Source organism: Rhododendron vialii, chromosome 4a, assembly GCF_030253575.1.
Source record: "Rhododendron vialii isolate Sample 1 chromosome 4a, ASM3025357v1".
Classification (NCBI taxonomy): Eukaryota; Viridiplantae; Streptophyta; class Magnoliopsida; order Ericales; family Ericaceae; genus Rhododendron; species Rhododendron vialii.
This window is the reverse complement of record NC_080560.1, coordinates 6,635,828-6,657,403: the sequence shown is the minus strand read 5'-3', so window position 1 is coordinate 6,657,403 and position 21,576 is coordinate 6,635,828. Positions and strand designations below refer to the sequence as shown.

General features: G+C 36.2%; 2 protein-coding genes across 2 annotated transcripts in view; both read left to right on the top strand.

The window, feature by feature from the left end:
* The window catches only part of LOC131322937 (F-box protein At3g07870-like), a 94,531-nt gene that overhangs the window by 28,513 nt on the left and 44,442 nt on the right, over positions 1-21,576 (top strand). The window lies entirely within an intron of this gene.
* Positions 8,856-13,764, top strand: LOC131322933 (glutamate receptor 2.2-like). Its single transcript, XM_058354529.1, has 5 exons — positions 8,856-9,311; positions 10,274-11,610; positions 11,695-12,007; positions 12,409-12,821; positions 13,174-13,764. Exons 1-5 carry the CDS (start codon positions 9,026-9,028, stop codon positions 13,738-13,740), a joined length of 2,916 nt encoding a protein of 971 aa, XP_058210512.1. The 5' UTR covers positions 8,856-9,025; the 3' UTR covers positions 13,741-13,764.

Below are 21,576 nucleotides of genomic sequence, written 5' to 3'. Positions count from 1 at the left end.
AGCCAAGAGTAATTAATTATTCGCGGCCTGGAGTAATTCTTTGTAAGTTTTTTGTTGGAGGTTTTTGGGTATACAGAGTTTCAAACTCTACTCCTTACTTGGTTATATCTAATCTTGGAACTATTTTGCTTTTCTATTTTTCTAGGTTAGTTAAAGAAACGAGTGCGATAGGGGTGTTGCTAGCTTTTGAGTGAGTGGACGTTCAAAAAATTGAATTCGAGTTGGAATCCCATATGATTATACATTCTTAATATCTCTGATGCTATCCCTGAATGCAACTAACGGAATTTCACAAATTTGATAACATTTGTTGTGTTAGACTATTTTATAAACTTGGTTAGATAACATTTGATAACATGTTTGAAGCTTATTCTTAAAATAAAAATTTCCGAAAAGTAGATTTTGTTGGGAGAAAGAAAAAATTAATTTCTAATTCACGGTTATTAATTTGTAACGCTCCTCTCATATGAGATGGCGTTAAAAACAATCATTGTATCCACACACAAAAAAAAGAAAAAAAAGGGAAAAGTGGGGGTTCATACTTCATTTAGACTATGTTGTAATATTATTTCTATACCTTAATATTACCCACGGACGTTTCAATTACCCAAATTTTCAAAATAAAATCGTGTATATACTGGAAATCCAGCAACAAGAATGACTAAAAAGAATTGAATACAGAAACTTGCAACCATTTGGCTATCATTAATGGTGATTCATTTTATTTGTGGATAATTTCTTCACACGTACGTACTTGAAGTTTTATGAATAATAATATATCAAGCATAATAGCATGAAAAACGAAAGCGTGGGTCATGGCTATAACTTCCTTTGGTCCCAAATCTGGTGGGGTGACGGCTATAAGGACTTCCTTTGATCAAGATTTGTGGAAATTCTTGCTAATCCGAAAGCGTGTTTGACTGACTGACTACTGGAATTTTTGTCTCTAGATAGAAACTCTTCATAATTAATACTCCATCCGACCCTTTCAAACTTGACTCTGTGGGTTTCATAATTAACACTTCCAAATTAATTCCGACCGTTTGTTGTGTAGACGCCTATGAAATGAACTTCGGTGTGAGATTGATTTAATCGAACATTGATCGATAGAACAGTGAACTTTTCATATATTTTTGGACAACAAATTTGATTGTACAATTGAATCGTACATTCAACGAAATAGAACACGCGCGATTCATTTGCATGTCTATCCAAGTCCAATCAAAGCTAATTCTTTTTTTTTTTTTAAATTCCTACAACGAATATAAAATAAACTACTCGAAACAATGCTTTAGAACTCACAAAATTGAGTTTGGAGGAACTTTGAGAGATAGGGTAAGGAAGTAAATGCCAAAATCAATGTCTTCATCTTCGACCCCACAGAATTTAAGAGTAAGTTTCCCAAATAAGCTAAAGGGGCTTTAGCCCAACAAAAATAAAAATTTCAACACAGATCATTCTCCTCACATGCATACATCAACTTTTGGGGCTAAAGGATCATTCTACTCACCCATGTAAACGACCAATTATAAACAATAACCAGCTTATAACGTTAAATACAGGATAACATGGGTAATTGGTAAACAAAGAGAAGCATTGTTTTGAGAGAGAGAGAGAGAGAGAGAGAGAGAGAGAGAGAGACCAAAGGCAACATGGAGCAAAAGCAGGCACAGAAGGCCGCAAGCAAAAATCTTTCTCCATCGTGTCTCCAATGTTTCAATTGTAGCAGATAGAGAGAGAATAAAATATACAAATAGCCTGTCCAGGATTTATATGCCAATGCAAAATGGCTAATTAGCCTGTCCAGGATTTATATATGGAAAATTTTAAAATCAGCCCAATGGGCTGACAATAGTGAGTGTGTGAATGTGTATTAAAGGGTGTAGAAGTGCACAGAAATATGTATTTTTCTTGTCTTCTAGTGTGTTTATCGTCAGCCCAGTGGACTGACAATAGCAAGACCGTTTATATATATAGTATACTGTACTCTCTTTGTGTTAGAAGATAAAGCAAATATATCACCGATTATATCGTAATCTCTTGACCATCTATCATAACAATTTGAAGTTAGTGAATCTCGCAGAAATTCTTCAGTGCCGAGCGGGCACCGGACAGCTAGTGCCGAACACGTATCTCGGCCGTCCAAACGTGTTTTGGACTTGATGGGGTATTTTGGTAATTTTACATTTAAAAATTACCCAAACAGATCAAGACCGTTTGAAACACGTTTGGATGGCCGAGATGGTGCTTGGCACCAGCTGTCCGGTGCCCGCTCAGCACTGAATAATTTCTCTCATAATTTAGAGATGGGTATTGAAAGAAGCAACGTTCATGGCCGGCTTGGTTATACTCCGTATATAGAAAGCTGACCCTAAAACCGTGGGAGACCTGTGCTGCGTCATATTAATGTTCCGCGTCATATACATTCTTGTCATCTACAACTAGCGTTGAAACTATTCTATGTACGGGCAAAACTAAACTGTTCTAGCGTTGTGCTCATTCGAACCTACTTATTTTAATTGTCCCGTGCATCGAACGGGCACAACGCTAGAATGAGTTAATTTTGTCCGTGCATAGAACGGGTTGAACGCTAGTAAACAACAAAAATGTACAACTCAAAGATCAAAGGCAAATATGGTTTGAATTTTTCCTTCACCGATTAAATAACAATAAAGTCAAACTACTATGTCACTCTACACAATAGTTCTAGACATTTTTCATCCTACCCTCCAGCTCTTAGACAACCCGATTCTAGTCATTGAATGGTGGTTCTATTGGATCTCCGTCCTCCGAATCTGAAGATATGTCAATGTAGACCAGGGGTGGTGCCGATGGTCCGGAGTAATGAGATCCCACGCTTTCAGGTGAAGCTTGGCGGTAGGAAATATATGGCTGAGCCAAAACCTCTGCTCTCAATTTATTGTACTTCACATCATCCTTCAAAATCCGATATGTTTTCTGGTACTTTCAGATATGATTCTTTATGCGGTGACACACCAGTTGCTTTTGTTTTCCTTCCTCGACAACCGCGGAGTCCTCAATCACCCTCTTCATGTCGTGATTGATGCTTTTTTCAACTTGCCATTTGAGTCTCCCTTGGTGTTCACGTTTATCCTAGGGTTTGATCTGACGTCCTTGCTGAGTATAGCGGCCATACGTATCGAAACTCGTACCATATGATCCTGACGAAGAAGAGCTCGACATCCTACATTTTAAAATTTAATGTTTAAATGGTATAATCTTCATACTAAAAAAAATGACAATAATAATGTGGCACATGAGAGGGCTGTATATTTACAATACGATTAAATACCTATACTCATGAAACCTAGTGCTACCCAATCTACCCAAGGTCGAGGGTTTGAACCTAAAGCTCTGATACCAAGGCTCAACAAATAGGGAGCAAAACAAACACACAAAAAATTAGTAGCAATCAAAAAACTGTTGAGAAACTGGTGTGTTCAACGGCCAATTGTCCCCCAATCCTTAATTACCAATTATCAATAGCAGAACATATCATGAACTAAAGTTTGAAACTGCTCATTAAGTACGATTTGGTTCTTCAAACTGGTGTCTTAGTAAAATACTCACATTTTGAAAACGCCCAATGGACCATGGACACTTGATTATTCCTATTCTATATTCCTACAAACAGAAATTATTTCTATTCTATATTCATACTTTCAGAAAGTAGAAACCACAATACAATCATGCAGTAGACACCAAAATACAATCACATTTTGAAAAACTATATCACATTTTGTATTTTCCCATATCATATATTGTACTTTCTGTATCAATTATTCAATTCTAAGGGGGTTGAAGAACAAACATAAATTATTTCTATTCTATATTCCTACTTTTCACATTTTGAAAAACTATATCACATTTTGTATTTCTCCATATCAGATATTGTACTTTCTGTATCAATTATTCAATTCTAAGGGGGTTGAAGAACAAATAGAAATTATTTCTATTCTATGTTCCTACTTTCAGAAAGTGACATCATAATACAATCAATACAATCATATTTTGAAAAACTATATCACATTTTGTATTTTCCCATATTAAATATTGACTAATGTGAACGCGGGCTTCTTTAAGGAGTAGTGGTGTTGGTTTTTTTTTTTTTAAAGAAAATGGAAAATCTAAGAAATTAGTATTGATGGTTTGGGGGATTTTCAAGGCTCACTACATTCCCTTAGGATATTGATAGGATATTGATAGATTAGTACTAGTAGCTAGCTATTGACCGCTACCCGGCCACGAGAAAAGTCTCTCTAGATCGACAAAGCACATTAATTGGTCAAATTGGATTGCCAATATATTCACAGCCACAGATCATATCCATATATATACATAGAGATGCTTCGGTGTCTCCCTCCGTAAAAATGGCATAACAAAATCAATCGAAGCATAACTAAAACCATTAAATATATAACTTAGGCATAACAAAAAAAAACTTGTTATCGAAAGAACCGGTCATTGGTGGAGGAAAAAAAAAAACTTTACCCCCCACCCACTTTAACCACGGTTAATAATTTTATTCTCTACATCTCATTTTTACAAGTCCTTTAACATTTGTATCCCCTACATTTCATCTCTTTCTAGCCAGCCACCACCACCTCTAGCCATCTCTCTCCATTCCTCTCCCTCCAAACTCCTCTATAAATAGCACCTCTTCCCTTACCTCTGAAACCACAGCAAACACACACCTCTCTCACCCTCAGCACGTCCAAACCCAGTAGAGGAATAGGTGAAACCGAGCTCCGGCCATGGAGGTTTAGTGAGAGAAACCATAGAGAGAGAAAAGTGGGTTTCCCACCTACACCACCCCAAACTCCAAATTACCACTTCCAAACTTCCTTACCCACCAAAATCCTCCCAAAACCGCCACCAACTACCCTGAACCGAGCCCAAACTCTCGTTCCCGTCATCTCCTTGAGAAATCAAAAACTTTGAAAAACCTGTTTTAAGCTTGTTTCGATCGAACCCAAGGTAAACAACTATTTCTCCACTCTCCCTAAGCATAATAGAGTACTTTTGACTACTCCCTCCGTCCCAAATTGTTTGTCCGGTCTGCAAAACGATAACTTAAAAATAATGCAATTTTTTAAAGAAAAAATTCAAACTTTTTTCACAAATTAATAGAACTCATTGATATCTAATAAGTTATTAAAAAACTTTTGAATTTTTCTTGCAAAAATCGTATTATTTTTAAGACTCCGTTTTGCGGACCGGACAAACATTTTAGGACGGAGGGAGTAGTTAACAGGGCTTGAAATGAGTCCGAACAGGAAAAGTAGCTTACATGCGTTTTTTGCATTTTTAGTCATTAAGATATTATTTTTGATCCTGACACTCTATTTGATATTATTTATGAAGATGATGGCCCTACGGATATTAAATGTATAAATCTTATCATATTATTATTCTGACACACGTTTGACATGATATTACTTTTTTGGCTGTGTAATATCAATTCGATATAAAATGTAACAACTTATCACTTTAATTTTTCCTGTTAAATTAAGTGAAGAAATCATGGGCCTTGTTCGTTTTGATATTTCGCTTTATTTTTCAATTATTATCCATATCTTTCTCCACTCATTATCTTATTCCTCCAATTATTAATTTCATCTCTCTCTTCACTCTTTACCCATCTCTCCAATTTTTACGTTATCTCTCTCTCCACCCACTACCAAAACCAAAATACCCAAAGTTACCAAACGAACAAGGCTGAGTTTTGTACAAAAATAAATTATATTGTACTCAAACTTATTCCTACTATATTCTAATGATCTTTATGTGTGTGTGTTATTTAATTAATAACATGGTTCGTTTAGTAAATCTTGAAAAGAAAAACTAGTAAATAAAAATAAATCAATATATGAGTATTATAAAAGGATAAAGTAGTATATTTTTATGAATGATATAAAAGTGAATGGATTTGTAAACTCATGTAGAAAATATTTCTACTAATTCATAAGTAATAGAAGAAAAAAAAAATATAGAAAGTTAATAACAACTTATAAGTTATTTTAGAAAATTAAAAAAATTTAGAAACTAAGAATTAAGTGTGAAAATATAAAAAGAAAAAAGAAAAGAAAGGAAAGTGAAGATATTTTCTATTTATGTTAAGTAAAGGAAACAATAATCTTTAAAGTATATATAAAAAACAGAAAAGAAAATAAACTGCTAAAAAGACATATCTATACGTGTAAATTTTTTTTTAAAAAGAATATTAATTTTTCTAAGATTTAAATTCGGGTATTTTAGTTTTCTGAAATTTTGTTCCGTTTAATAATTATCGATATTTGAAACTCTAGACTCATTATTGTTCATCATAAGAATATAATAGTGTTAAGGTGAATTGGAGATATTGGGAATTCGTGTTTGGAAAATAAAGATTATTGTTGGAAAGAAAAATTATTTAATTTATAATATGCTTTATCTAGTAAATATTGAAAAGCAAAAGATAAGGAAAGATAATAATAGTAAATTAATATTACAAGTATTATAAAAAGGCTAATTAAGATTATAGTTTTGTTGGCATATATTAATTCCTTTCCAACTAATAATAGGAATTTTTAAGTAAAATCATATATAAGTAGTGGAAGGTTGAAAAAGAAAAATAGTAAATTAATAATAAATTTGTAAGTTATTTAGTTATGTGTTTAAGAAATTAAGGATTAACTGTGAGAGTAAAATAAAAGATTTAATATTATGGTTTTCAATTTTCTACTAAATTTAGTATTTCAGTACAAAAAAAAAAGATTAGAATACTTCTACAAAAAATGAATTCAATCTCTTGTCAATACATACTTGATCGGATGTAAAATGTCATTCTAATAATGAATCTACGTCCCAATAAAAAGACATTCTATACCAAGTAGACCAAAAAATTTACGAGAACAATTAAAATACTTAGCAAAACAAAATGAACGGTATCAATTGTTGTGATTGTGTTGCTATCGTATGAGTATTGTACATTACACAAAAGCACAATACCTTAGTTTAGAAACAATAAGTTTCAACGTATAGATTTTAAAGGAAGTTGTTCCAAAAAAAATTTCGATGACCGATCTAAACCGTTAAGATTGCACATCTTATCGATTCTATATTTGTCGCCAACTTTAGTGATAATCAGATGTTGGCAACTATGCGTTCGGAACACATTCGATGCTTACGTAGGTATTAAGGTCCTATAGTTAACAACTCGATGACCGCTTTATCTATTTTTTCAAAATCAGAACCGTCTATCTTTTGCGTAAGAGAGATTAGATCATTCCTACAAAAAATGAAGTAAATTGTTTATTGTTACAAACTTTTTCGGACATAAGTTATCATTCTTATGTTTAATTTTTGTACCAATGAAAGAGCTTCATAAACCGGATGGATCCTAAAATTCCAAAAACTAACTAAATCAACAATAACAACCAAATCAACAGCCTTGATTATTAAATAAAATTATTTACTGGGGTCCGTTACGTTTTACTGTTGAACATAATTGCAAAACACGTTTACATTTTAAATTTTTCCCAATTTTTCCCACTTAACCACGGTTAAACATCTTATAATAAAAATAAAATTGAAAAAAAACACAGGTGGGGTATTGTTATGGTTCTATAGGTTATTGTTATGCCTTTTAGTGGTTATTATTATGCTCTTATGTGGTATTGTTATGCTTCTTCTACTTTTTGTTTTACTTATGTCTTTCATGGTTTTTATTATGCCTTCTATGGTTTTTTGTTATGCTTTTCAATGGTTTCAGTTATGCTAATATTGTTATGACTCACCAGTTATACCATTTAATAGTTTAGTTATACGTAACTTGGGTTTGGGTTATACCAGTTTGGGAATGTTATACTCATGTTACGCCACTAAATTCTGGTGTTTTGCCTTTTTGGGTTTCTTAATATATACTCTGCTCAGATAAATCATAATTCAAAACCATCAACGTTGTCACCAATCCAGGATTTTGGAATCTTGAGGTCATTTAATTCAACGTACTAACTCAATCGAAGTTCAAAGTTCAAACAAACCTTGGCGGGGATCCTTCATCCTAGCTTGGGAATCAATTAAGCTAGAATTCATTAAGATTGTCGTTATATGTATATGTAGACAACAATACGATGCATGATATATACAGAGAGATATTCGTAGTCGACGTACAAACAGATATTTACATCCATGCCAACCCATCAAATTGTCTTGGTCAAAAACCGACCCAAGAAGAAATTCAAATTCTTGAAAGCAATTCTACTGGTTCTATTCTACTATACTACACGGCATCATCCCATCCCCGTTGAGTTGATTGTTGCCAAGGTCAATGATTTAATACTATTCCTTACTAACAACTATATAAATATTATCGGGACTTAGAAATTTGCTCTTTTTTTAGGTACTATATAGTTGAAACTTTTTAGGTGCTATACACTATCATTCTTGTGAGGTTAGTCGATGTGGGTCTTTGCCCAGATCACTTTACAGTCTCTAATGAAGGATGTGAATTATCCTTCAAAATTAATAGGGATCGATGCATATAAGTTTGTTCTAACATGTTGAGTTATAAAATACCAAATCAAGCCTTAAGTCTCAATCAATTGGGATCGACTACATGAATCCGTATTTTCCATTTAGCTCTGTCGAGGGTCTCGTGTTCCATAATATCAAGTGAACCTAGATCCATGCGCACTACCGTTTCTAATGTCAATTTCGGCCGACCTCTCCCTTTAGTGTTATCACCCAAGGAAAGCATATCACTCCTCCTAACTCCAACATCAATGGGTCTACGGTAGACGTACATGACCAAACCACCTTGACTAAAATGCACTAGGTAAAGCCTGACGAAGTCCACCAAAATGTGAAATGAATATTATGTCTCAATAATCAAATTTTCATTTTATGCACACATTAAAGGGAGATGAAACAACGTTAACAATTATTCCTCTCTCTAAAAGTTCTGACACGAGCAAAAACTTAATAGTATTGTAATCTCTCTCTCTCTCTCTCTCTCGTAGGCATGCAGGAGCATCGAAGATACTGTTCCCAGCTGCTTGTGTTACTAGTACTCTTCATTATAAGCCTTTATGTTGTGCCAATATTGGGTAAAAATGGCAATGGCTTAATAGAAGTTGATGTTGGGGTGATTCTTGATGCGGATGATCATATGGTTGGAAAGGTTAGCCAGACTTGCATATCTATGGCCCTTGAAGATTTCTATGCATTAAATCAAAATCACAGTACAACGAGGATTGTACTTCACAAAAGGGATTCCAAAGGTGATGTTGTGGAGGCAGCATCTGCTGGTACGTTAATTAATTAGAAGTATTTACTTTGACCCGATACTTTTGCACTTAAACATTTTTTTCGTAAACTGGAAATCAAAAATTAGACTAAGTGGATATCAGTTTGATAAGTTTAAGGACACGATAGGTTTTAATCAATTGATTGATGACAAAATAGAAATAAATTGAATAATAAGTTGGATTGCATCAGGCTTTCATTTGTAACTGGTTTCAGTGACTGCACATATATATAGCTTCCTTCTTCTCATTATTAAAGGTTAAGCTTTTATGCAATTGTTGGCCATCGTCTATCATGCAAAGAAAATCCAATTTGCATTGGAGCTTGGGTTTGTAAAACTAAAACCTTGCCTTGAGGATTCAAGAATAAATATTACACCTGCAGATCATGAGTGAGGTGATAAGGAAGAATTACTCACCATACACTGATCTGAAAGTTGTGAATACTGTGGTTGGCTATATATCTTGTTGTTCTTTTTTTTTATGCTCCCTTGCGTGTGACTATTTATCATAGATAGATGTCCTACATCCAAATGTACTTATATGCAAAAATCTCTTTGTCTTTTTTTGAGAATTTCATAAATCTCATGTTGAGATTTGCCATCTGACTGTCACTTTGGTTTAATCTTTTTTCGTACTTTTCCCATGGTTATGGTTGTGGTTGTGGACATAATTTAGCGTATTCATCATAGGCCACTTCTACTGTCTTACTCTTACTTGATGCCAAACAATAAAACATGTGGCATATATGGTATTAATTCACATTCATCATCTTTAATATTTTTAAGCAAATGAGAAAAAAAAATCTAGACAAGAATAATCAGTGGTTGAGTCAGGTTTTCAGGGAAATCGCAAGTTCAAAAACGATTTACCATTTTCTTTCTGCTAGTCGTCGGCTACTGATATGGTTTATAGGAGTTTAATCAACTATAGAGATCTCACCTCTATTGAACTTCCATTTGCAGCCGTAGACTTGCTGAATAATGTCCAAGTACAGGCAATACTAGGTCCACAAAGATCCTCGGAAGCAGAATTTGTGATTGACATTGGGAACAAAACGCAAGTTCCTATCATTTCTCAAGCAACGAGTCCTTCTCTCTCACCCACGCACAACCCCTACTTCATTCGAGGGGCACAGAATGGCTCTTCTCAGGTTGAATCCCTTACCGCTATAGTTCAGGCCTTCGGTTGGAGGGAGGTAGTGTTGATTTATGAAGACACCAACTATGGGAGGGGCGTAGTGCCTTTTTTAACTAATTCTTTCCTAGGGATCAATACTCAAGTCAGGTACCAGAGTGTTTTGTCTCTTTCAGCCTCGGATGATCATATCCTTGAAGAACTCTACAAGCTCATGACGATGCAAACCAGGGTATTCGTGGTGCATATGTTACCATTTCTGGCTTCTCACTTTTTCACAAAAGTGAAACAAGCTAAAATGATGAACACGGGATATGCCTGGATCATTACGGATGGGCTTACATCTCTCTTGGATTCAATGGATCCTACAGTTATAAATTCTATGCAAGGGGTGATAGGTGTGAAACCTTATGTTCGAAAAACTAGACAGCTTAAAAACTTCAAGGTGAGATGGAAAAAGAGATTTCGTCAAGAGAATCCAGACGTGGATATATTTGAAATGAATGTGTTTGGGCTTTGGGCATATGATAGCGTCACAGCATTAGCAATGGCAGTAGAGAGATCTGGTATTGGTGCATCAAAGTTCAAAAAACTAGTTGCTAAAGAGAACTTGACAGATTTAGCAGCAATAGGAATCTCAAAAATGGGACCAAGGCTCCTTCAATCACTCCAGAACATTGAATTCAATGGCTTGAATGGTAAATTCCATCTACTTAATGGACAATTACAACTATCATCCTTTCAAATAGTCAATGTAATTGGAAAAGGGGACAGGGAAATTGGATTTTGGACGCGAAAATATGGCATATCAAAAAATCTGCGCTTGCCCATTAGTAAGAATTACTCGACCAACAAAGATGATCTTGGAGCTATCATATGGCCTGGTGAATCAAATGTTGTGCCTAAAGGTTGGGAGATGTCGATAGGTGAAGCAAAGTTGAGGGTTGGGGTTCCTGTCAATGCTAGATTTAAAGAAATTGTCTCGGTGAGAAGGGATCCTCAAACTAATGCCGTGATTGCCACTGGTTTCTGCATAGATGTGTTCAAAGAAGTCATGGACCATTATTTGCCATATGCTATCCCCTACGAGTTTCTTCCGTTCGAAACTCCTGATGGGAAGAGCGCTGGAAGTTACAATGATCTTGTGTATCAGATCTTTCTTGGGGTAATCAAATTTGCAACTAGAATTTGAAATGTTTAATTTTGTTCTCAATTTTTTAAGTAGCTAAAGTTTTGTGTCCATCTCTAGAATTACGATGCTGTTGCGGGTGATGTAACCATTCTATCAAACAGATCTAGATTTGTTGATTTTACATTGCCATACATGGAGGCCGGTGTGGCAATGATCGTTCCATTCGAAGATGATGATAGGAAGAATGCATGGATTTTCATGAAACCCCTAAAAATGGATTTGTGGTTCACAACGGGGTTTTTCTTCGTCTTCACTGGATTCGTGGTTTGGGTTGTTGAGCATCGTGTAAACGAAGAATTCCGTGGCCCACCGGGCAAGCAAGTTGGAATGATATTTTGGTTCTCCTTCTCCACACTTGTTTTTGCCCACAGTAAGTCCATCATCACCTTCTCGCGCCATATTAAAAGTGCATAAACAGCCAAGATAATTTGCTAGTCCCAAGATACCTATATGGCCGTGCATATAAAACCCCTTTCAACTGGCCCGATTCACAATTCGTATCGATAAAGATTTGTGTCATGATACCACTATTTAAAACATGCTCCATTGCGAACAGATAATCAGGAGGATGTTTTGTTTCATATGTCTTCTCTCTTTTCAGTTCTCTTTCTGTGAAGTCTGAAATCTTCTCAAAGTTTGATGAAAACAAGATGCTTATTCTCATTTAATATGCTTAATGCATTATTGAGTAGCACTGCAAACATCATCATAGTATTTGTTGACAAAATTTTCTTACTCAATAAGGAACTTGGTTTTTTGTTTGATTTGCAGAGGAGAAGTTGACCAGCAACTTATCTAGATTTGTTGTAATCGTGTGGGTTTTCGTGGTTCTGGTACTCACATCGAGTTATACTGCGAGCTTAACATCAATGTTGACAGTGCAAAAGCTAAAGCCTTCTATCACAGATATAAGAAACCTCATACAGCGTAAGGAGTATGTTGGCTACCCGGAGGGTTCTTTTATCGAGGGGCTACTAAAGAATAAGGCATTTGATACCTCCAAGTTGAAGAATTATAGCACGTTGGAACAGTTTGATGAAGCCCTTTCCAAAGGAAGTAAGAATGGAGGAGCTGCTGCAATTTTCCTGGGGATCCCTCACATAAAGCTCTTCCTTTCCAATCCCAAATACTGTACTAAATACACCATGGTAGGACCTATCTTCAATACTGCAGGCTTGGGGATTGTGAGTCTTTCTCTCTCTCTCTCTCTCTCTCTCTCTCTCTCTCTCTCTCTCTCTCTCTCTCTCTCTCTCTCTCTCTCTCTCTCTCTCTCTCTCCATGCAGGTTGACTAGGGCAGCATCAAATATACCCCGCGGAGTTTTGAAAACAATTCAAAACACAGAATAAAAGCATTTCCTATATTGTTAACAATGGTGGATGTTATAGTTTGGAATGAAAGTAGCATGGAAGTCCACCCCATTCGGATTTGTACATCAAAGTTCTATTTAAATAGTGTTATGCATGCAATATCATATTGTCAGGCTGCCAGCTCTATATTATCTTCTAAAACATGTAATGTGTGGATCTACTTGTAGGCATTCCCAAAGGGATCTCCCCTAGTACCTGACGTATCAAGAGCAATCTTAAATGTAACAGGGCAAGATGTAATGACAAGAATCAAAGAAAAATGGTTTGGGGAAGGAGCTACTTGTGCAGAGCAAGATGGTGCCAAGGTCATCTCCGACAGTCTCACGCTCGATAGCTTCAAGGGTCTTTTCATAGTGGCCGCTGTAGCGTCATTTTCTGCTCTCATTTTATTCTTGTCAATCTTCCTATTTGAGAATTGGGACAGCTTAGCCTCTCATGAATCGTCAATAAGGGAAAAGCTTATAGCAATGGCTAAAACTTTCCATGAAGAAAAAGACAATTCATCTTATGCATCCAACAGAAAAATCGCCATAGGCGAAGGTATGGCAGTGCTTGCAACAGCAACAGCTGATTGTCCACAAAGTCCAGCAACAAGTGATTCTCAGCTTGTTGAATGGATTTTCTCACACGGTGAAGGGCTTTCTACAACAGAAACTAGTACCCCAATTCATGAAACTATAGAAATTGTAGAAAGTAGTGAAGAAAGACGATCATATGAATTGCGAGAAACGTGAACATCCTAATTTGTTTTCTTGTACAACTCGAGCAAGATATATAGATTGTAGGTATCCAGTTAGTTGGGAGGTATTTACACGTCTAATCTCATGATATGGTGCACCACCAAATACTTTCTTTTATATATACACCTGCATGTCGAACAATTCCTTATACTTTCTTTCGAGCGAGTTGACAAACCATCCATTGACATTCAATGTAACGAAATGCAAGACTTTCCCATACACAATACATCCATTTTAAGCGTAGGAAAAGACTTTCCCATACGCGATGCTTTTTACATGCATTTCCTTCATGGTGACTTAAATGCAATATGTGATGCTGGATGAAGAGAACAAACTTGGAATCGGGAGGAAAGGATTAAATGAATGTATTCAACACTGCACACGCTCAACACGAGTCGTCAAAGAAATATAACCAATTTGGATTCAAGGCCTAGAGATGATCAATCTACATTACACAAAGTAAAATGCTCTCACAACAGGAATATCAAAAAGAATTCCTAATCTGATGACAATACATTACTTTTAAGAGTTAGTTTCCTCCTACCATGTTTGACAAAAGCAGGGAGTTCCCTGAGATTCACTACAAGAAAAATGAGAATATGTGACAAAATGGTGGTGAGGAAAGTAGTTTTCGTCTCCAAATATACCTATTTTGTGAGAAAAATATTTTTTCATCACCAATTAAGAGGGCAGAAAAATTTAAGGTGAGGAAATTTTATTTTGTCGCCAAAAACAGTTAATCAGTGACGAAAAAATAAATTTTGTCAGCAAAAGAGTAGACAAAAAAATATAAGGTGACAAAAAAATAAATTTCGTCACTAATCCGTTTCCTCCACATATACTTGCAACCATTTCGTGACGAAATAATTCCTCACAAAAGAAAATACTTTGGGTGACGAATTCTTTTTTGTCTTCCATTTTAAAGAGGGGATTTAGACGATTAAAAAAAATAAACAGGGGATTTTGGCGGGTTTTAGGGGCAGGGAAAAATTTGGGCGTTCATCCCAAAGCTCTCCCCTCCATCAACAAGGGATTTTTTTTCTCTCACATGACCATCACACCACTCCATCTCTCTCAGACCGCTCCCCAGTCTCCATCTCTGCAACTTTGAATCTCTCTCTCTCAAGGTATGGTGTTCGATTTCTCTCTCTCTCTCTTCTCCTCTATGGGTCCCCACTACAAGAATTTTGCAAAATACCAGCGCTTTTTCTACCAGTGCTTGCACAAAGCGCTACAATAGGAGGTCTTCACCGGCCCTTATTCTAAGCTTTGCTAGAATGAGGCTTTCCCAGTGCCCAAATCAAAAGCGCTGGCATAGGCTGACCATTTCCCAACGCCTAAGCAAAAGTGTTGGAATAGACCCTCCATTTACCAGCGCCTTGAAAAAGCGTTGGAATAGAACAACCCCCCCTTCACAATGGCCCAAAAAAAGTGCTAGAATAGACCCTATGAAAAAAGTAAATTGATTGAACAAAATCTAATAATATTATTATATGTTATACATTTTTAATACTATCCGCTACAATTATTTAGCGAATCTCAATAAAACAAAACAATTTTAACAGTTGAGACAGTTGATTTCATTGTGCTTATTGATTAGATCATCATTGTAAAAATTTGATTCAAACAGATTTAGAGAGCTCCTTGATTGGGAAACAATTATTTTTTGGATAATAATTATTGTCTGATCAAATGTGTAACGATACTCGATCTACTTCCATCTTGGTACAATTGATGAATTATGTAATATGTAAAAGATAAGCGGTTCGGATCGAAAAATAAAGACTCCAGTGGTGGTCGGGTCTTGTAATCTAATACTTTAATGATTCGGGATGCATCAAGTTTTGTCCGATCAAGCGGTTGCCGACATCCGATGATCTTTGATTTTGATGACAACGACGGAATAAGTGAGACGTGAAATCCTAACGGTTCAGATCGACCACTGTAAAAATTGAGTTGGTAACGACCTTTAAATTCTATATGTTCAATGCAACTATTAACAAACTAAGTTTTGTGTTGTACTTGAATGTACGGTAGCCATTCAATCGCGACATAATTAGGACGATCCAAACCATTGATTTTGTTTTCCTTGTTGATTATATCATTCTCATTAAAATTTGTCTCGATCGGCTTTCAAAAAACGATTTCATTAACAAAATGGATTTTTCTGTCCGATCGAGTGTGCAGCGATATCCGATTGACTTCGTTTTTGGTACAACTGATGTACTCCATTATATGTAAACGATGGATGGTTCTGAACAAAAAAAAATATCCTCAAGTGGGGGTCGAGTATTACAATCTAATACTATAATGCCTTGGGATGCATCAAATGTTGTCCGATCAGGCGGTCGCCGATATCCTATAATCTTTGATTTTGGTGATAATGATGGAATCAGTGTGACGTGAAATCCTGATGATTCAAATCGACTATTATTAAAATAGAATTGACTAATTAAATATAGAATTTGTTCATACTGCCTGATACAAGGGCACGTAATATTTTGGCGCTAATTCTTCAAAATAATTGAAACTCCAAATTCTGTTCATTTCCCTCGAAAACTAATTATTTTTCCCCAAATGGGGTGCTGAAAAGGATTTCCCCCAATTGAAGAGAAATCCCCAGATCCCGTTGTCTCTCTCGCTCTCGCTCTCCTTCCTGCGTATGCCCTCACACCCATAGCTGAGGTACATAGACTCTCTCTCTCTCTCTCGGAACATTCTGTATGTATAGGTGGACTGAGATTCTCAGTTCGAGGGTTTGGGATTTTGTTTGGTTGTTTACCAATTTCGGTTCTGCATGTATGAATCTTGCTTTATCTTTGTTCCAAACGACCAGTTTTTTAGTTCTATAGCCAGAGATTTGTTGTATTGGCGTGTGTATGTATAATACAGGTGAGGGTATTTATATAGGGATGTATATGCCGGTGGGTTTTGGGTTCTATAGCCAGAGATTTGTTGGCTTTTTTGATTATTGGGTTGTTATTTTATTGTTCTATGTTTATTTGCTTAGTTTTTTCAATAGTGATTTATTTACTTAGTTCTTTCAATACATCCTCTTAGCTCGATGATTGTTTTTCCCTTTTGAGAAAAACCCTGAACTTACATATATGGGTTTGATTAGTTTATTCCTTCTCTAGTCCTATTTTATTGTTTTTTAGCCATCTATATATGGGTCAAACTGTTGGGGTTTATGCGTAGTATACGACTGGGTGGATTTCTGGATTTGTTCAACTAGATTGTTACCTGGGACCGATGAATTACTAGCCAAGTATGGCTAAGCCTAATTGACTACCCTTATACAACAATGGGTCAGATTTTGTTGAAGGCTAGAATTGATTGTTTCTCATATACCAACTAGAGTGGTTAAATTGCGGACTTGTCCGTGTCCGCATGCTTCTGTATATGTTTAGTGTCAGACTCTGTTTGATTATATTAATTGTTATCCCCCTAGTTGGTTAGCCAATTCCTAAGCTAGGGATGGCTGCTTTTGTTAGTTTGGTTATCACCAATAATATTCCTACGGTATCATTTTTTAGAAAGAAAAAAAGAGATTAATGTAATTGTCATATTGTTTGTAATGTCTCCTTCTGATTGCAGCAAAGACAAAAACCACAGTTACTTACCATATTCACTATTCTTCTTTTGCAATGACAAGTGTCATGCCCCTAACATTGTGTCATACGTTCATGGGTATGTGTCTTTGTGAGTCATTACATTGATAATGTTAGTGATATAGATGCACTCACATTTTATGGGCCTATTAGTTGTTTGAATCTATACTTAGATACATTTATGATTCATACACATGTGTTTTTATTCATGCCGCCATTATGAGGTCCGTGTCATCACATGATAGGTTCATTCCACCTAGTCTTCTTGGGAATATGAACGAACCTTTGTATTGAACATACATATATTGATGAAGAAATTGTTTGAGGATATGGCCACAAATAGCTTTAAATCAGGAGTTTTGGATAAAGAGTTATGTTTTTATGTTTGGGTTGATATTGATATCACTTGGTTGCATACTTGGTGCAGATTTGAAGAGATGCCGACAAACAACTTTGTCAAAAGCGGTAGTCGGTCTTTATCTTTCTATGTTTTTTTGGTGCTTCTGATTTCAAGAAGCTTGCGTGGCTGTCTAGTTGTTCCCTTGATAGCCTTGAAATCACCACATTTCAAGTGTGGGGGTGGTGTATGAATGACACCGTAGCACATTTAAGTGCGGAAATTTTACCTTACGCACAAGTTGGTTTGCAACAGTTGCTAGGTTTTGGTTGACTTGAAATTTGGTGGGTTTTAGTTACTAAGAAACTACTCAGATTGTAACTTGTAGTGAATGAGAAAGGCAAAAGCGTGTAGCATATGGGTCAAAAGGGTGTAGCCATCTATATATGGGTCAAAAGCGTGTAGCATAGTAGTTAGTTTAGTTGCTAGGTTTGCACCTAGCTGAGCACAGCTGTATTTACCAACTCACACAGATAAAGTATGAGTTATCATGTTTTTCAAGTTTAAATTTTATAATGACTAGCATTACATGACATTTCTTTGCTATGCTTGTCTATCTCTTCTTTATTTTTTTGGTAGTTTTTAGTTCATCTTCTGTACTCTAATTAAACTTGTATCAATTTATTAGGCAAAAATTAGGGAATTGATTCCAAATAGCTTGGAAGGAAATTCTAAACGCAGCATATATCGGTCAAATTTTCAATTGCATATCTTAGGTTCGAGACAGTTGTAATGGCCCCTAGATCAGACTTCTCCATAAGCAACACAAAGATCATTGCATGCAAGTCATGACATCGAATATTCTGATCAAGGTACATTCTTACATTGTATAAGAACTGAAATTATGACACCTTGTTAGTCTACAGTTGTTTCTTTTGCAAGTAATGACATCAAAGATCACCGGCTTGATGCTATCAAATTGGTTTAGCTAATCTCAAATTAGATTATGTATCTGATTTAGTTTTATATAATTTGAAATATCTTCTCCTGATACTAGAATTGAAGTTGTAGTGATGTAAATCATGTATAGTGTTGAAATTAGTTGCTCAAATGCAGTTTAAATGCTGAAAATAACCTCTGTAGTTGCTATAATTGATTGTTAAAGTGCTGATACATGTGCTGAACCTGTGATTTCAAAGTTGTAAGTGTACTTTAAGTGCATTGGATTACCTCTTGTGTGCTGAAACTAACAATATATGCTGGAAATATGAACCCAATTGCTGGAAATGTTATTTAGAGGCAGAAATCACCCCCTATAGGTGCTGAAATTGAACTCTAATGGCTGAAAACTGATCTTATTTGCCTAGAATATGGCTATAAGAATTGGGATTCGAGTTCAAATTGTTGGAAACTGAAAATCAGTTGCAAGATTTGTTGGAATTGGCTGAAATTGAATGCTACATGTTTCATTAAGTGTACGGTTGTTGTTGTTACTCATGAGATCTATTGGTGCTTTCATTTGATGATTCTGCTATCCATATGATGTTATATGTTGATTTTGAGCGTTGATGTTGCAACTATATTGCTAGTTTTTACTCTCTATTGAAGCTGTTATCTGCTGGAACATGTTGATAAGACTTGGAACTGGTGTAGCTTGTAAGCTACATTTCTAGACATAATACCGATTGGATTTTGAAAGAATCATGAAAAGGAACTTGAATCGCCCCTTAAAGATTTTTCGTTACCAGAAATAGTATTTGATAGGCTTTGGGACGCAACTTAGTTTCCTTAGATATGAACTCTAAATTTTTAGGGTTATTTTCGGAGCTTATTTTAGACTGGGTTGAGGATTTTTTTGTAGGGCTTCTTTAAGGGCAGATAGGGGTTGCTTGGGGTCAGATTTGGGGCTGGTTTTGGTGCTAATTGTAGGCTACTTTAGGGATCTTTTAAGACTCGCTATGATTTTCAGTAGTAGCTGAGCAAATTAGGGTGCATTGAGAGTCCATGACAATCCCCCATTGATGAAGCCTATCTAGAGTGGATAACCTGCCTAATGAGGTTTATAACTTAGAAAATTTTCTTTGGGATTCAAAAAAGGAGGAACCTAAGAAGCACGTGTTTGACACTTACTGAGATGTGTCGGACACGCGGAAATATGTCTTATTTGTATTTGTTCAATAGTTTTTTAGAACCGGATACTCGTTGCCTCATTGGATCTTGGGGGACGCATATGTCTGTCACTTAGACATGGATGAAACATGATACAAGTTTGTTGAAAAGGAGCGTTGGATTCAATGGTAAAATGAGAACAATGTAGATTTGTACCTATTAATATCTCATTCTCTTCACTTATTAGTCTTCGGATGATTGTGTTACATAATTGATATATATTTATGCTTGGAATACTTTTCTCCTCGTGATGGCAGATATATTGGTGTCCACTGTATGGTATATATTCACATACTATGTACCCATTTGTAATATGCATGGAGGCATCTTAAAATTGCTAATGTCTTCAAGGCAATTTTTTATTTGGCATTTCGGCATTTCAGCATGTCCACATCCTATCCATGTAGTACTATTACTTAATCTAACTTTAGTTTCTACCACTCCCATTATAGACAACTTATGAAACAAGATAAGGGATTTAACCACTTGCTGTTTAAGGGGATTATTAAGCCCCCTTATATTCCAAGCTCTGACTTTGAATGTTTAAGATGAAGACGCTTTATCACCCCTCCCCTTACCAGGAGAACCAACAGAACCGTTAACCACTGCTTGCACAGGTTTCTGAACACCCTTACTGCGACCCTTCCCTTCTTTTAGGGGGAGAAACCTAAAGGATCAGCTCCTAATTCAACCCATTAGCAAACTCCTCATCAGTAGGCAAAGTAATTGGCTCAGCCCCTAAGGCTGGCTTATCCTCACCACTATCTAAATTCTGCAAAACAGAGAAACTATTCACAACTTTGGTACCAGAAGAAGACACCAAAGAATCCAGCACCTTAAGAGAAGCGGCCCCATCAATCCCAGCCTTCTTCTTGATGTCCACAACTATAGGAATCCTCTCAACCGCCCCGTCAGCAACTATGGAAACAAAAATAGGAGAGGTCGCTGCAGCAACACCAACCACATCATTCACTATAGGTGACAGAACTCCAGCAACAATAGGAGCAACATGAGTTGGTTTTACAACCCACACTTGTGGTTTAGAGTTCATAGGAACAGCCTTAGACTGACAAGTCTTTTGCCCAAACACCTTGCAGGACTCACATCGTAACGGTCTCCAAGGATACCACACTCTAATATTAAAAACAGCCCCAGAAGGTAATGTCAAGTCAAAACTGTCAGGCAGAGCAAAAGATGTGTCTATTTCCTCACAAATTTTAGCATAACTAATCTGTTTGCATGACTCTGTGAAATGATCTGCATACAATGGTCTACCAATGGCACTAACCAATGGTTACACTAAAATAGTCTAGTTACACAACGCCGTCTTGAGTCTAATAGTAATGGACACCTAAATAGAGGTCTGACGGCTGCACTTCCAGGTTGTTGGTTCAACTTCCACGTCTCTCTCCTCTCCAATTGCTTTTAATTTGTTTTCTCTGTATAAAGGTACCCAAACGGCTTTCGTGTCCCGAAATAGAGGGGTTTCCACCTCTTTACGGTGGGGACACAACATGGACACGCGGGGGACACGACATATATGGGGACACAGCTCCTTAGGTGTATAAAACCTTGGCACCCACACAACAAATACCAGTAATGAAATCCACACACATGCACACCAACACACACCGCACCTTTAGAGGACACAACACACCTTTAGTGGACACAACACACACTGACACATACCAATGCACCCAACACACAACCAAA